Raw genomic sequence first — 16,322 nt, 5'->3', positions numbered from 1 at the left:
CCCGACTATATCGAACCCGTTTACATTGAATTATTCCATATATTGAACAATTTCTGGACACGGAATAGTTACAATGAGTATATATAGCAAAAATTACGCATACATCGAACAAAACTAGTAGCGACTCCCAATATATTGAACGTCAAGTGGCGGAAAGTGCCCCCGGAAATTGGCTCTCCCTCGCGGTGACGGGAAAACCCGGCGGCGCGGCTCCATCCAACCGCTCTCCCTACGTGACCGCATTACCTCGGAGCCGCCGACACCCCCCCTACAAAAAATGATCCTGGCCCACCCGCCCGCAGCGCTTGCTCAGACAGCCAATCAGAGGCTCTTGTGCCCTCGTCGTGCAAGATGGCGAAAGTGCGAGTTGTCTCGCTGCTTATGTGATTCATTGTGTGCGCCTTCTTCCGCAGTGTTGCCGTGATGAAGCGGCAGAATTCGCCTTTCGTCGTGAAGCTCAAAATCATCGGTGACAAGTCAGATGTCCCCGCAACGTACAAGATTCCGAAGTGCACTCTCGGCACGATCTTGAAGGGGGAAATTAGGGGTAAAGCGGCCTAACTCCCGACCCGGTGCCCGTGGCGCCCGACGCGTACGCACGGCCGTGTACGAGTGGTTCATCCAAAATAGCTTCAGCCGTACCGACTTCCGCGTGCTCGGTGATGACTGTAAATTCTGATTAATGCGACGAAGCCGTTGCTGTTGTTGCCGAAGTTTGGAGTAAGCTGTCAGAATTTCCGGAAGCTGTTGAAGAATCAACGGTGGACGAATTTGTGAGTGCAAATGATGGTGTCGCGACCACGGGAGAGCCCGGAAACGAAGACTACATTGCCGACATCGTGCCGAGCACAAGTGAAAATGGGCACAACGAGGAAAGCAACGACCGTCTTTGGCCCACATCATCCGAAGTGATTGGTGCGCTCGCACTAGTCCGGTGCTTCTGCACGAATGCAGAATGTTGCGGCCTCAGATGCTCCGACTCTTTAGGCAACGTGGAGAAGTGCGTGCGTCGCAGGCAGCGAAATTGCCCAAGCAGAAGAAAATGCAGGACTATTTCGTGCGAAACTAAGCTAGTTTCATCAATAAAGTGATTTTATAAATGGTATGTGCTTTTATGACATCCAATTATTTAGTAGGCTTATATCGAATTATGCTCTATATCGAACTGATAGGCGTTTTTTGTCGCGTTCGATATAGCCGGGTTCAGCTGTACCAGATTCTCCAGAACATAGGTGACTTTATTCTACAGCTGGCCGAAAAAGAAAAGTGCCATATTAACGAATTGTCACTTTTGGGAATACCTTCAATTTTATGTGACGAACACACGACACAACGGCCTTTGAGACCAACGGAAGCCTTGGTACAGTGCCAAGTATGATATCTTCACACAGTGGAAATGCTACTGCCCGCCATTGTGTATGGTGCTAGTCTAGGGAAATATCATGAAAATTAAAGTATATTCAAAAGTTATGCAAGGACTGTGTGCCGGAGACAGCCACTGGACAGAGTGACATCATCATCACTGCATTGGGGTGGTGGGGAGGCCGAGGCGAGGCAATAAAGGATTGTACTTGTTCGAGACGTGGTGCGCACGCTTCCTTTTTAACAAGTGGGGGCTCGTCCGGGATTAGAAATGGATAGCATGGATGTTCCGAAAGAAGTAGTGCAGTACCTCGTCAACTAGACAGACGGCTCACATATCCAGCGGGAACAAGTCGCCTCCCTGCTGCGGCAATGAGTGATGACTGCCACTGTGACTACCACGGCGCCGGTAGGCTGTGTCGCAGCTGCCTGCTGTGACTTGCACGCCATACGGGATAACAGAGCCGCTAAAGTTCTTGGGATTCAACTATCTACAGTCCTCGGACACGTTCCTGGAGCGTTTGGAGAACTTTTCCCTCGTGTCTGGTATTGACTCTGTCAGAAGGCTTAGTAACGTGGTGCCGGCCGCCTTGAAGGGCAGCGCTACGCTGTGGTGGCGCTTTGTCGGCGTTTTCGCCACGTAGGAAGAGTTCACACAGGCGTTCCGCAAGGAGTTCACTTCAATCGATTCGAGGCGACGCCTGAGGAAAGAGCTTCAACAACGCACACAGAGGAGAACCTGAAGGAATTCATTTACATGATAGCGGTATACTAAGACGGCATCCGGGAAATCATACCGGAAGAGGAAAAGGTCCAGCGGGTTCTCAGCCAAATGCACCCGCAGTTACAAGACCTCGCAGAAGGGTCAACCTTTACAACATTGAGGGAGCTCGTGACGGAGGCGGATGGCTCGATGAAAAGAGCGTGGCGGCGATGGCAGTACAAACCACCACTACCACCAATAAATCAGGTCGCAAGGGATTTGGCATTCCAACCACACAGGGCAGTCGCCAACGCTCTCGGACCACGGCCTATTTCTGCGGCTGCCACCGTGGGCACCACTACGTCAGCCACAATGTCTCCGGCGTACCACTGGCCACTACACCCCACAGCGGTCTAACCGTCCTATCTTCGTGATCAAATTCATCCCGCCCCCATCGACCCTGGCTGATGCAGCCGATCGCCCACACCTCGCAACCGGCCGCTCGTTGGCAGCGGCCTAACACACATGTCCACTGCCAGTGCTGCGGAGGGATAGGCCATGTAGCCTGCCAATGCACCATGGGTAGGCAAAATGCGCCGCCCAGGTGTTTTCAGTGCCATCAACTGGGGCACGTACGGACTGAATGCCCAGAGAATCAGTACTCGGGGGGGAAACATGCATTGGTAGATGCTACGCCGGTGGGCATCTACGACAGCGCACTCCAGGTTGCAGCCACTGCTGGCAGAAAGAAACCCCTTCTCGATATCCGCATCCGAGCAATGACATTCCAGGCGCTCGTGGACACGGGGTCCAGCGTCAGCCTTCTGGGACAAGCGACAGCGGACGCTGAAACCACAGGAGCCAGTCACAAAAGAGAGGTACCCACGCTCCGCCTGGCCACAGGCTGGTCTCAATCAACTTCCTCACTCCGATGCAAGATCCACTGGGCAGCAGGCTCCTGCCGCCAGCGGTTCCTGTGTGTGCCTGACCTCTCTAAAGACATTGTACTTGGGGGGGCCTTCCTGCCGATGACTGGAATATCGCTCCATATTGCACTGGGAAGGTGTACAATCGGGACTGAACCGCAGTGCATGGTACCCTTCGTCAAAGGAGAGCCACAGGTTAAGGGGGGAGCTAGACAGCAAAGAATCATATGACCTGCAAGCAATTTTGCTGAGCAACCTGAGCCTATGGTCAGCTCCGAAGTCCCAACCGCCAGTGACCCTGCTAGCTTTGTGGCTCAGTTGAATGTAGATCCACGTCTGGTGCAGATGCTTGAGACTTTCAGCCCAATTGTTACAACTACCCCCGGGAGCACAAATGCTGAACATCGAATTGGAACTGGGGACAGCCTACCTGTACGTTGCAAGCTTCGCCCTGTCAATGCTAAAAAATAGGCCATTATAGATAACTGTCTCCGTGACCTCCTAGAACAGAAGCTCATAAGCCCGAGTACCAGTCAGTGGACAAATGCTCCTGTTTTGGTCACAATAAAGTCTGGTGGCCTCTGCCTCGCCATTGATATTGTAGGCCTGGAGGCCTTCCTTAACTGTACCGTTATGGCGTTCCACAATTTGTCCAGCGGGGCATAAAAGATCGCCACACCGTGCCTTACCACCCCGCTGGACAAATGGTAGAACGCCATAACAGTACAGTTAAGGAATGCCTCCAGGCCTCGCAGAGTGTTGTGACAGGCTACATGCTTGCCTTCCTGTGTTATGGTCGAGAGCTGCACATTACATGAGAACCACATGCCACCAAGGACAACATTGAACCGCCTGCTACGGCTTACCATGCCTTCTCTGAAAAAGTTCGCCGGTGCCTTGCCCAGGCCTTTGAATTTACGCACAGACAGCAAACTGCTGCTCAGGCTAAACAAAAGGCATATTACGACCATCACAGGCGGCCAGTTACCCTGAAACCAGGTGACCTTGTTCTCCTGGACAGCCATCCCTTAAGTAATGCAGCAACAGGTGTCTCATCGAAGCTCGCACTAAGACGTTCAGGTCTTTATAGGATTACAAAGAATGTCGGTGCTAATGACTTTCATGCTGACAGACCCAACGACCGGGCGCCGTCGCGGGATAGCTCATGCTGACCAGCTGATAGCTTATTATGAACCCCAACTGGACATGCCCGCGACGGGTTCACGTTCTATGGGGTGGGGGAGACGTGTAAGGACTGTGTGGCGGAGACAGCCACCGGACAAAGCGACATCATCATCACTGATAGGGAGCCAAGAGATGGCGCCACTGGACAGAGTGACATCATCGTCACCGCATTGGGGTGGTGGGGAGCCCGAGGCGAGGCAATAAAGGATTGTACTTGTTCGAGACAAGGTGCGCACGCTTCCTTCTTAACAGTTATCATCCGAGAATACAGCCCATGCTTGTCAATGCATTGCCAGTGCCATTGCAAACCCAGACTTTTCCAGAAATGCTTTTCATGCTATTCCTGGTCGCGATTTTTTTTCCCTTCGTCAATCGTCAGAGCAAAGCTCCACACATCACCAACAGGATCAGTCCACTATGCGCAGTGGATGTTAAGTGGCATAGAATTGTGCGGAAGGCACCCCTACAAAATCGCGGCCCTTACCTCAACCAATGACATGCTGTTGCTACAGATAGACAAAAGTAGTCAACGCATGTGCCGAATTCTCATCAACAACTACTAATATCGTCTAGGCTTCACTAGTTTGGTATCATGGACATGCCATCAACAAGGACAACGGCCGCGCCAAGGACGTATCAAAACGAAAACGTCACGATTTTTGCTTTACTCGCTGGCTAAACTACATGGTTGTGAAGTCCAAGTCCGAATAATCACATAACATGCTCTGAAGTGTTCGAAATTTGGGCCCTTATATGTGAAGTCCAGGGAGCTAGTGGTGGTGCTGTGGAGCTGTCTGAATAATGAAGTACATCAAAATTATTGGTCAGCAACTTTAGATGTAAAAAACTTTCTTGCGTTATATATCCCTTGCCTGACTGTGTGTCTTTTTAATGCTTGTCTTGGAAAATAAAACAAAGCATGAAGAATAGAACGAAGAAATGAAACAGAGACCACCGCTTGTGTCATGAACATGACTGACATCACAAAGATAAGGCCATATAGTTGTTTACATACGACGAAATTCACAGCCACTAAGTGGCCCCGATATAGCAGCACTGCAAAGATACACAAGAAAAAACACAACTGTCTCAAACCTCTTACATCGCACTGCGTAATTTTGCTTGCACTTGGGTTGAAAAGTTTGGCCTAAGAGTTGGTTCCACAGGGAAGACAAGCCGAGCTCCTCCAGGAAATGTGAGAATCAGATGCGATGCTTCTCGATATTTGATGTATCTATGTTATGAATAAAGCACCACTCAGTGCCTGCACTGTTTTTTCGGCTCAAATAATTAGGCCTGCTTGGCACGCATAAAGCACTGTGAGGTCCAACCTTTGCAGCGAGAGTGTCTGGCAGGCCCCGGTCTCGCACTGCCTGAAGGACCAGCGTGGTGGCCATGCCACCCAGGTGAGGTCCCAAGGCGATGGCCGCATTGGCCAGTGCTGTGGCAAATACCAGGCACCCAGAGTAGTGCTCATCTTCCCTGCTCACCTGCACACAGATAAGACATTTATTTCTCTCATTATCAGTCAATCCTTTAAAGGAACATTTCAACTGCATGCTTGATCTTAATGAAATTTGAAGGGTATCCATCATGAAATGTCTCTGGAAAATCTTGCACCATTACAAGCCAATCGTGGGATGAGTTACGGCTGGTAGAGCAATAAGTCACTTCAGAGAAATGTGTCCCAGATATTAAACAAGAGCTTCAATTCAAACCACCTATTTCAGCATTGCAATCCAAAGAGAACAGCTGTTGAGGCCCGTGGACTAAAAGCTGCACAAGAGTTTCACACGGCCCCCCGGCTCAGGTGCATAGGAAGACAAAACTGGAAGAGAACATCTGTAACCACAAGAGTTACCATGTTATATGTCAAATGCAATACCAAGCAAGAACACTAACAAAAATATGAGAAATTTCAAGTAAATTATGTATCTATAAATATAGTACCTGTACAACTATATAGTATGTGGCGTTCTCCCCCCGTACTCTTGGGACAAAGGAACGACAACACAGTAGTGCAAACAATCACAAGGGCATTTATTGCACCTTTCATAGATCAATGCCTGCTAGCCGAGTTGCTATCCACAAAACATGCCGATGGGCGCGCGACAAATCTAGAAGTCCGACTCACCGCAACCTGATAGCGAGCGAATAGGTTCACCCCATGCTGGATCCCAACGCCTGGTCGTCCGCGCGTACTGTCACGTGAACGGTGGCGCATTCCAAGGCGGCCACGCGAGACGGTCTCGCAGAAGCATGGGTCAACGCACGCGCGGCACGGCACGTTCGTCCCACTTGCTGTCCCGTCCTAAAGAGGAAGCGCCTTGTCTCTCGGCGCCTGAGTAACCCCGCCTGTCAGCGGCGTTAGCAGCGCAACACTGTGCCATCTCTCGCACCGCGCTTGTACCACTCCGACCGCTGCGGCCCATGCGGCGCAGCCGCACAGAGACGGGGGGCTATGCGGGAAAACAAGATATCAGGGGACGCGCGAGAGTCGCGCATCCCCACAAGTACAAGCCCAAAATGCACAGGTTCCAGGTACAAACAGACTGTAGATATCACTGCAATTATGTGGACACCCAAGGCACGTCTACGCCATCGGTACGACCTTTCTGTTGTATTGACACGTAGTGCTGCAAAAACGAGAAAGCCAAGTGACATACTCTCTGTTGGAGCCAAGGCAGTGTTCAGGCTCCCCACTGCTGGCTTTCTGTGTATGCAGGATTCACACATACAAAGACACACACACACACTACTCGAAGGAAAAAAAAACTTAGACGTCAAGCGAAACGCATCAAATCCTTTCACTGGGGCCTGATGCTTTCCCGCCAGTCTCCTCGCTTGTACAATGAAGGTGCAATGAATGCCAATACTAGCATTCATCATGCCAGCGGCACTGCGACACAGCAGGACACTCACACTTCCTGCTGCACATACTCTGTCATGCCCCCACACCACTTTCGAGAGACGCTAAGCCTCGTCATCACTTTCAATTTTTTGGATAGAAGCTACTTCTTCATGCAAATTGAAGCACATTTCGGGCATGGTTAAGAAACAAACAGCTTACCACCAAGCTGAAAGTGAAAGCAACATTTGACACAGAAATGACACACAAAAAAGCAAATGACCAAGTTTACTATTGTGACATATTAAACTACACATATACTACACGAGTATATACAAATAGTACCCATATACTTCATATACTAAACTACCTTAGTAAATACATTGCCTACAAAGTATCTACTAAGGTAATCGCAAATAGAATCAGGAACACCATAGACTTCAGTCAACCAAAGTACCAGGCAGGATTTCGTAAAGGCTACTCAACAATAGACCATATTCACACTATCAATCAGGTGATAGAGAAATGTTCAGAATATAACCAACCCTTATATATAGCTTTCATTTATTACGAGAAAGTGTTTCATTCAGTCGAAACCTCAGTAGTCATGCTGGCATTGCAGAATCAGGGTGTAGATGAGCTGTATTTAAAATACTGAAAGATATCTATAGCGGCTCCACAGCCACCGTAGTCCTCCATAAAGAAAGCAACAAAATCCAAATAAAGAAAGACGTCAGGCAGGGAGATACGATCTCCCCAGTGCTATTCGCAGCGTGTTCACAGGAGGTATTCAGAGACCTGGATTGGGAAGAATTGGGGATAAGAGTTAATGGAGAATACCTTAGTAACTTTCGATTCGCTGATGATATTGCCTTGCTTAGTAACTCAGGGAACCAATTGCAATGCATGCTCAATGACCTGGAGAGGCAAAGCAGAAGGGTGGATCTAAAAATTAATCTGCAGAAAACTAAAGTAATGTTTAACAGTCTCGGAAGAGAACAGCAGTTTACAATAGGTAGCGAGGCACTGGAAGTGGTAAGGGAATACATCTACTTAGGACAGGTGGTGACTGCAGATCCGGATCATGAGACTGAAATAACCAGAAGAATAAGAATGGGCTGGGGTGCATTTGGCAGGCATTCTCAGATCATGAACAGCAGGTTGCCATTATCCCTCAAGAGAAAAGTGTAAAACAGCTGTGTCTTACCAGTACTCATGTACGGGGCAGAAAACTGGAGGCTTATGAAAAGGGTTCTACTTAGATTGAGGATGACACAACGAGCTATGGAAAGAAGAATGATTGGTGTAACGTTAAGAGATAAGAAAAGAGCAGATTGGGTGAGGGAACAAACGCAAGTTAATGACATCTTAAATGAAAAAAAAAAGAAATGGGCATGGGCAGGACATCTAACGAGGAGGGAAGATAACCGATAGTCATTAAGGGTTACGGACTGGATTCCTAGGGAAGGGAAGCGTTGCAGGGGGCAGGAGAAAGTTAGGTGGGCGGATGAGATTAAGAAGTTTGCAGGGACAACATGGCCACAATTAGTACATGACCGGGGTAGTTGGAGAAGTATCGGAGAGGCCTTTGCTTTGCAGTGGGCGTAGCCAGGCTGATGATGATGATGATACTACACGAGAAGAAATTACTCAACACTTTTCTGAGAAATTGCGAACAAGTCTTGGGCACAAAAGCTGACGAGTAGTTGAAGAAAAATTTCAAGTCCTGCTTTATCAATTTATGTGTATGCCACTTCCTTGCATTTACAAGAACAAGAAGCCAGGAATGCAAATTTCTGAATGTATTCTTTATTTGCGTACACATAATGCAAATTAAAAAAATACTCATTTTTTAATAGAACAACATGCATGTTTCTGCATCACACAGAAACACGGACAACACGAAAACATGGTGATGTCACACACTTTCTTTTGTCCATGTTTAAATGAGCTGTTTTATATTGTCACGGTACATTTGGACAGGACCGTGCGCATAAGAGAGAGACAAAGAGGAAGTCGTAGACTGTCGACTGGAGCTGTGACCTTTTTACGAGCCTGTACCAGCTTTTTCTTATGTAAATTGTTATACATACATTTGTGCATAAAGCTTTCTCTCCATAACATTTGGTGGAGGACAGCACTTTGTCCTACGTGACATTTGCAAACAATTCGTCACATCAGGATACCACCAGTTTCTCGCCTTTCTACCTCTTGTTTGGTCATCATCCTACTCTGCCTTTTGACACCCTGCTCCCTTCAGTGTTGCGACACATCACAAAATACGATCATGACGCCATTGGTCGAGTTCGTATGGCTTGCTAGATTGCCTATGGTCGACTTTCGGCGGATCATCAGGCATCAAAAACGACTCTCTATGACAGTCACCACCAGAACCTTGACTTTTGTCCCGGAAATCAAGTTCTTCCATGGACTCCAATTCCCCACATCGGCCTGTCTGAAAAACTGCTCTCACGCTATACCAGGTATTACGACAATTAGGTGATAAACTACGAAATTGCCCCTGTTGAAGACATGCCATCGTCATCCCAGCTACGAACTGACGTTGTCCACATGTCCTGCTTCAAGCCATATTGTTCATCAACTTCTGAACTTAAACTCACAGCACAAACACCTAAGACAAACCACAAAAGGAAGACACGACACACACTGGCGCTGACTAACAACTTCTTTATTTCTTCGTCATCGATGCATATATAAACCCTAGGCCACACGACCACGCAGGCGCACAGATTACATTACTCAGATCTGCCAACTTATCGCATATGCAAACTTAGGAATTCTAATTCAGATGCGTGCAGGGACAAAGATGAGTCACTGATGCAATTATCGCCTTGTATTTTTATGAGGTAGGTCTCTAAGGCAAGCCGCGCATGCTCATTCTTGCTTTTGCCAAGAATTAACGTCCTATCAAGATGCACCTCACAATTGCTGCAAGAGTTTATATGCGCAACAAGGTGCGCTCCTCTATCTACATTTTCGTTTACTTTTTGCGCATGTTCCCTGAGTCGCTCATTGACGCAACGCCCTGTCTGGCCAACATACGTCTTACCACATGAGAGTGGAATGCCATAAACCCCGCCGACAAGCGCACGACAAGTATGAGGCAGCATGCCGAAATTTGGCATCCTCCTCTGCTCTCTCCACAGGTGCGGGAGCACTGCTTTGAAAGCTTGTTAGGCGCAGAAAACGCCAAAGGAACACCATGCCGGCAAGCTTTTTTCTTGAGCTGATGGGCGACCTTATGCATATAATGGACCACCGCAGGCCTTCGCGCTTCAGGTTCGGCGGCCAGCCTTCTTGTGGTTTTTCTTCTCTGAATCAGAGTTTCAACCACGGCAGTCAAAAGCGACATAGGGAACCCAGCTGCCAAAAGTCGCCTGATCTGATTATGAAAACTTTCTTGCATCTTGTGCACACACGAACTCTTAAGAGCCAATTGCATACATGATGACGCAATGCCTCTTTTCACAATCTTCGAGTGCACAGACCTAAAGGACAAAAGTTCCTTTTTTGCACGGGGTTGATACACCCAACACACATGGCGTTCACAGAACTCAAGCTTCAGTTTCAAGAACTGCAATACATTGTTTTGTGGACTCTTGTGGGTAAACACAAGACCTTGTCCATGTACCATAAAATCATCTAAAACCTTATTGATCGTATTCTGGTAGGACGAGTCAAGCGTGTGGCCTAGGGTTTATATATGCATCGACGACGAGGAAATGAAGAAGTTGTTAGTCAGTGCCAGTGTGTGTCATGTCTTCCTTTTGTGGTTCGTCTTAGGTGTTTGCGCTGTAAGTTTAAGTTCAGAATTATGTATCAACTAGGCCCAAATGAAGTTTCACTGTTCATCAACGAGGTCTGTTAGAAAATTATGCGGCCTTTGGCTGAAGAGAAAAAACTTACATAACTGGAGCGTTGGAAACCCAATCACCCTCAAAGTAGACACCTTAGGACTCCACACACTTCTCCCAGCGGTGTTGCCATTGTTGGAAGCACTTCGAGAAGGCCTCTTTCGGAATGGAGTTTAGCTCAGCTATCGTTGCAGCCATAACGTCCTCTCTTGTCTGAAATCGCGCTCCTTTCAAAGGCCTCTTGATTTTGGGAAACAGCCAGAATTCGGAGGGGGCCATATCAGGAGAGTAAGGAGCCTGTTGAACTACAGGAGTCTGGTTTTTCGCCAACAAAGTCTGAATCAAGTGCGAGGAATGTGCAGGAGCATTGTCATGATAGATGCGTCAATTTCCTGTTGGCCATAACTCCGGTCTCTTGCGCCGCACAGAATCACATAGGCGACAGAGGACATCCCTGTAGTACTCTTTGGTGATTGCTTGACCCTGTGGTGCGTACTCAGGGTGTACCCCACGGCGGGAGCCAAAGAAAGCAGTCAGCATCACTTCGACGTTGCTGTGCACCACGCGGGCCTTCTTTGGTCTTGGTGACCTAGAATGCTTCCCCTGTGACGACTGGGATTTAATTTCAGGGTCGTACCCGTACACCCAAGATCGTCACCAGTGATTATGGTGTTCATTAGGTCGGGGTCAGCATGTCCTGTGAGACTTCAACGCGAAGTTGCTTTTGCTCCACCGTGAGCAGGTTCGGCACGAATCTCGCCGCAGCTGTCTTCATGGCCAAATCTTCGGTCATAATGGAATGTGCAGAAAAGGTGCTGATGCCCACCTCTGCCACAATTTCTCGGATAGTCACACAATGGTCCCGCATCCCCACAGTGTTCACTTCGGCAATGACCTGGTCATATTGGCATGTCGATGGCTGACCGGCGCGTGGTTCACTCTCCGCCGATGTGCAGCCGTCTTTAAACCGGTTGTGGTACTCCTTAATCTGTGTGCTGCTCATAGCATCATCAGCGAAAGCCGCCTGAATCTTTCGAATGGTTTCCACTTGGCTGTCGCCCATTTTCTGTCAAAATTTGATGCAGTAGCACTGCTCCAGTCGCTCCGCCATTTTCCTTGCAATAAAAAACGAACAAGAGCATTTCGCACTACCTCACTCAAAAGCTGTGTCCTAGCGAATGACGCTATCGGCAGGCGGAACAAAATTTGCGCACGCACGCGAAGGTTTAAGGTCGGCTGATGCAAGTGCACTTGTTTCATATCCATCAGATGTTCGCAAAAAAAAAATAAGGTCGGATACATTTCTAACAGACCTCGTAGTTTGCTATCATTCTAACAAGCGCCAGGACAGCACTGCAGTCCCTGGGTTACGGTAACGTTACGGTGCATTTGCAGAGGATCATGCATGCAGGAGGGAGATGAAGAGGAAGTGGTATTGGTAAGATCTTGATGAGGGCTAGTTGGTTCATACCTAGAACTGAGGGTTCATACTTAGAACTCAGTGCTTGTCTGTGGTATTTGTTTCCTTGTGTCCTCGTCTTTTTTGCGCTGTTTAACCTCAGTTCTAAGGAAGTGGTAGACTGTCGACTGCAGCTGTGACCTTTGTACCAGCCTGTGCACTTATCACTAGCTTTTTCTTACACACATTAGTGCATCGGGCTTCCTCTTTGTAGCAATATGTTAAAATGCATGCTATTCTTCTGGGGTTTAAGTGGGTAAGCCCATTTGTAAGTTGCCTCTTGCAGATCCCTAGGTATTGCAAGATACACCTACAGTTATAACCAAGTTAGTAAAATCCGCACTTTGCTTCTTTATACTGAAATTCAATCTTTTACGCAAATAAGTAAAATTGCTGCTGCATTTTTCTTACACAGAAAGAGCCGCAAAATTTTCTTAATTATCAAGTACCATATTTACTCGAATCTAATGCGCACCTTTCTTCCGATAAAACGGGTCCGAAAATTGCATGCGCGTTAGAATCGAGTACGACCCTAAATCCGCGTTACCATATCACCATCGGCATTTGAAAAAGGGCCGCCTCATATGCATTTCTAGCCTCGCTGCCGTAGCTTCGACCATGTGGGCTCCCTGCAATGGTCAGGCGGCGCAGCAATCGGCTCAGCCGCCAGCGCCAATGTGTCAGTTGCGCGGAACACCAAGGCGGCCACTGCGGCGCTCATTTGAAACCTGCCGGACGTTCTAAATTGAGGTTTTAAGGCAATTGAAAACATTGAGGCCCATTTTGGACCACCGAAACACGAGAAAGGACGTCAAATTTACGACTGCAACTATGTATACCGTGTCAAAGACGTAAACAACATAAACATCACAGTGAGGTGCTTAAATTAAATTTAAATTAAATTAAATTTTAGGTGCCAAAACCACGATCTGATTAGCAAGCACGCCGTGGTGGACGACTCCGGAATAATTTGGACCACCTGGGGTTCTTTAACGTGAACGTAAATCTAATTGCACGGGTGTTTTGGTATTTCAACCTCATCGAAATTCGGCCGCCGCGGCCGAGATTTGATACCGCGACCTCGTGCTTAGCAGCCCAACACCATAGCCACAAAGCAACCACCACAGGTCGCGAAGTATTTGTCACAACAAAGCAAGCACACTTACGACGTCGAACTCAAAGTGAGTTAAATCATTATTTTATGCCATTTAAGTGAGCAAAATGGCAGCAGTGGCGTGAACAGCACTGGATCATCCGCATAGACTGACAGGAATATCTTTCTGCTGCAGGTTCGGTAATCAGTTCACTCTGATCATCCGTCTTCTATCTACGTCCTGGGCCTACCTGCCACGTACGGTCAAGTTTCGCCCTTCAGCCGCTACCCCGAGCAAAGCGCTGACCACAAGACGACACGTGCGGACTGTTCCTAGCTGCTGGTTTGCTGAAACATTTTGACGTCATCAGCGAAAAGGCTACAAATACCGGGACCTTGTTGGACACCGACCAAATGGCAGCAGTGGCGTGAACAGCACTGGATCATCCGCATGGACTGACAGCAATATCTTTTTGCTGCAGGTTGGTGACATCTGTTTACTCCTTTGTAACTTCGTCACTACACTTGAAATTGTGCCACGCCACTGCTGCCATACGATAGCATACCAGTGTTTGTTGTAACTTACTGTTGTTTATCATGGCAAAAATAAGCAAAGAATTGGTTTCTGCCCTTGAGGACCTGAAGAGAGAAATTAGGATCGACCTCAAGAATTTGAAAGATTCTCTGGAACGAGACTTTCGAAATGAACTCAGAGAAATAAAAGCTAATCTAAAGTTTACTGATGACAAATTCAATGAGATGGTAACTAATCTGAAAGCAGTTCTAGAAGAAAATAAACGCTTGCGCACTGAAAATGACAACCTAAAGTCACGTTGTGATCAAATAGGAAGTCAAGCGAAATCTAACGAGTCTCGAATTGTGGACTGCGAACAGTACTCGCGAAACGCCAATATAGAAATAAAAGGAATACCAGTGAATGCTAATGAAAAACTGACGGAAATCATGATGAAGCTTGGTGACTGTATTGGGGAACCCATATCACCGTCTGATATTGATGTGTGCCACCGGGTTTCAACACCAGGAAGCCAAACTGGAAAGAGCATTATTGTCCAGTTTGCACTCCGAAGGAAACGAAATGCTGTGCTGGAGAAAGGAAGACGAAAGCGCCTAACGGCTAATGAACTTGGGTTTTCTGAATCTGTTCCCATTTACGTCAATGAGCACCTGTGTCCAGAACGGAAGCGCCTCCTTGCGCAGGCGATTGCCAAAAAGTGTGAAACGAACTGGAAGTTTGTTTGAGTGCGTGATGGGCATATTTATGCCCGCAAATCTGAAAACAGTGCCAGACTAAGGATCTAGTGATCCTTAGTCTGGCACTGTTTTCAGATTTGTTCAGCTCGAATGATTTGAATAAAATAAGCTAAAAAAACATGGATGCCCCCATAAGATGCATCGAACTTCCTTCTATCGCAGATCTAAATAGCGTTTATTGTGAAAATAGCGTTGCTCTTTTTCATATGAACTGTCGTTCTGTGTGCAACAAGACTGTATATACTTCATTCGGCCTTCTAACTTCACTGAACCCTATTATATCCCATTTGGTGCCCTCTAATTCCTCCAATAGCACTGCTAGACTCGCCTCACTAGATAACGTTCGTGTTAAACGTTGCCAGGTTCAGACTCCAACGGCGGCCTGTCTGGACCCAGGTATTCTTAGCACCCTCTGCTGCGTCACAAGTCTGACCGCCGCCGTTGTCAGTGCTTCACAGCTGCTGGGTACTGAGGGCCAGAGTTGTGATTGTTGTATTCATAGGTACTGCACCATGGTGGCCAATCCTGCTCTAATGAGGGAGTGCATGAGCGGTCTGGTCACCGGGATCAGGCCGCACTCCAGGCCTGTTATGCAACTTTATCAACACTCGGATTTTTCTTTTATCCGGTCAAAAACTGCACGGCAACAGGATTCGAACCACAGTCCTCTTGCACGCGAGGCGGATGCTCTACCTCTACGCCACCGCTGCACCAGCAGTGTCTATCGTCATATAAACAACATGGCCAATGAGAAAAATCTGCTCATTTTCTTTTAGCTACTTTGTAGACGTTGACTGCCAAAGCTATAGTCAAAGTGCTCGCCATTGCAGAACCGTGAGCTGACGGACACCCTCCGAGTTTAGAGTACTACAGGTGCCAATACCATAAGTATCTTTGCCAATATGCAAAACCTCTCGCAAAGTACCTTGCCGTCAAATTTCATGCTTCCTTGTCGTGTTTGAGTTTGCCAAAGGACTGGAAGATAGCCCGTGTGGCGCTCGTTTTTAAAAAAGGCGACCGACTACGTTTAGAAAACTATTGCCCGATCTCGTCAACATCAAGTTGCTGTAAACTAATTGAGCATATTATTGCAAAAGCCCTCCATGAATTTTTTGATGAGAACAACATTCTAACCAACTCTCAACATGGTTTCAGATAGGGATATTCAACAGTAACACAACTAATCACGGTCATTCACACTCTTGTTTCTTCCATTGAAAATAACAAGCAAATTGATTTAATCTTTCTGGATTTTAGTAAAGCCTTTGTTAAGGTACGTCATTCCAAACTATTATTTAAGCTAAAGAACTATGGCATACCAGAAGTATTTGTTTCTTAGATCGTTGAATACCTAAGCAATCGCGAACAGTTCGTGGGTGTAGGTGGGCATCACTCGGCCTGTCTTCCTGTGACATCTAGAGTGCCACAGGGAAGTGTACTGGGCCCTTTATTCCTCCTGTACGTGAACGACATTGTTGACTTTGTAAACCCGATGTTCGAACAAGGCTATTGTGTATTGTTTAAAGAAATTACCCACACTAGTGACCAAGATGACCTAAATGCTAGCCTCAGTAAAATTTTCTATTGGTGCACTCAACA

The 16,322-nt window shown here is 47.4% G+C and overlaps 1 protein-coding gene across 9 annotated transcripts in view; it reads right to left on the bottom strand.

Annotated features, from left to right (window-relative positions):
• Positions 1 to 16,322, bottom strand: part of tefu (Serine/threonine-protein kinase tefu) — a 1,084,056-nt gene that overhangs the window by 602,609 nt on the left and 465,125 nt on the right. For all 9 annotated transcript variants that reach the window (XM_070538252.1, XM_070538256.1, XM_070538258.1 and 6 more), the window contains one exon: positions 5,508 to 5,666. In XM_070538252.1, coding sequence (XP_070394353.1) covers positions 5,508 to 5,666 — 159 coding nt within the window. The remainder of the gene's footprint in view (positions 1 to 5,507; positions 5,667 to 16,322) is intronic.

The sequence above is a fragment of the Dermacentor albipictus genome, chromosome 5, assembly GCF_038994185.2.
Source record: "Dermacentor albipictus isolate Rhodes 1998 colony chromosome 5, USDA_Dalb.pri_finalv2, whole genome shotgun sequence".
NCBI classification, from domain to species: Eukaryota; Metazoa; Arthropoda; class Arachnida; order Ixodida; family Ixodidae; genus Dermacentor; species Dermacentor albipictus.
This window is presented reverse-complemented; position numbering and strand designations above follow the sequence as displayed.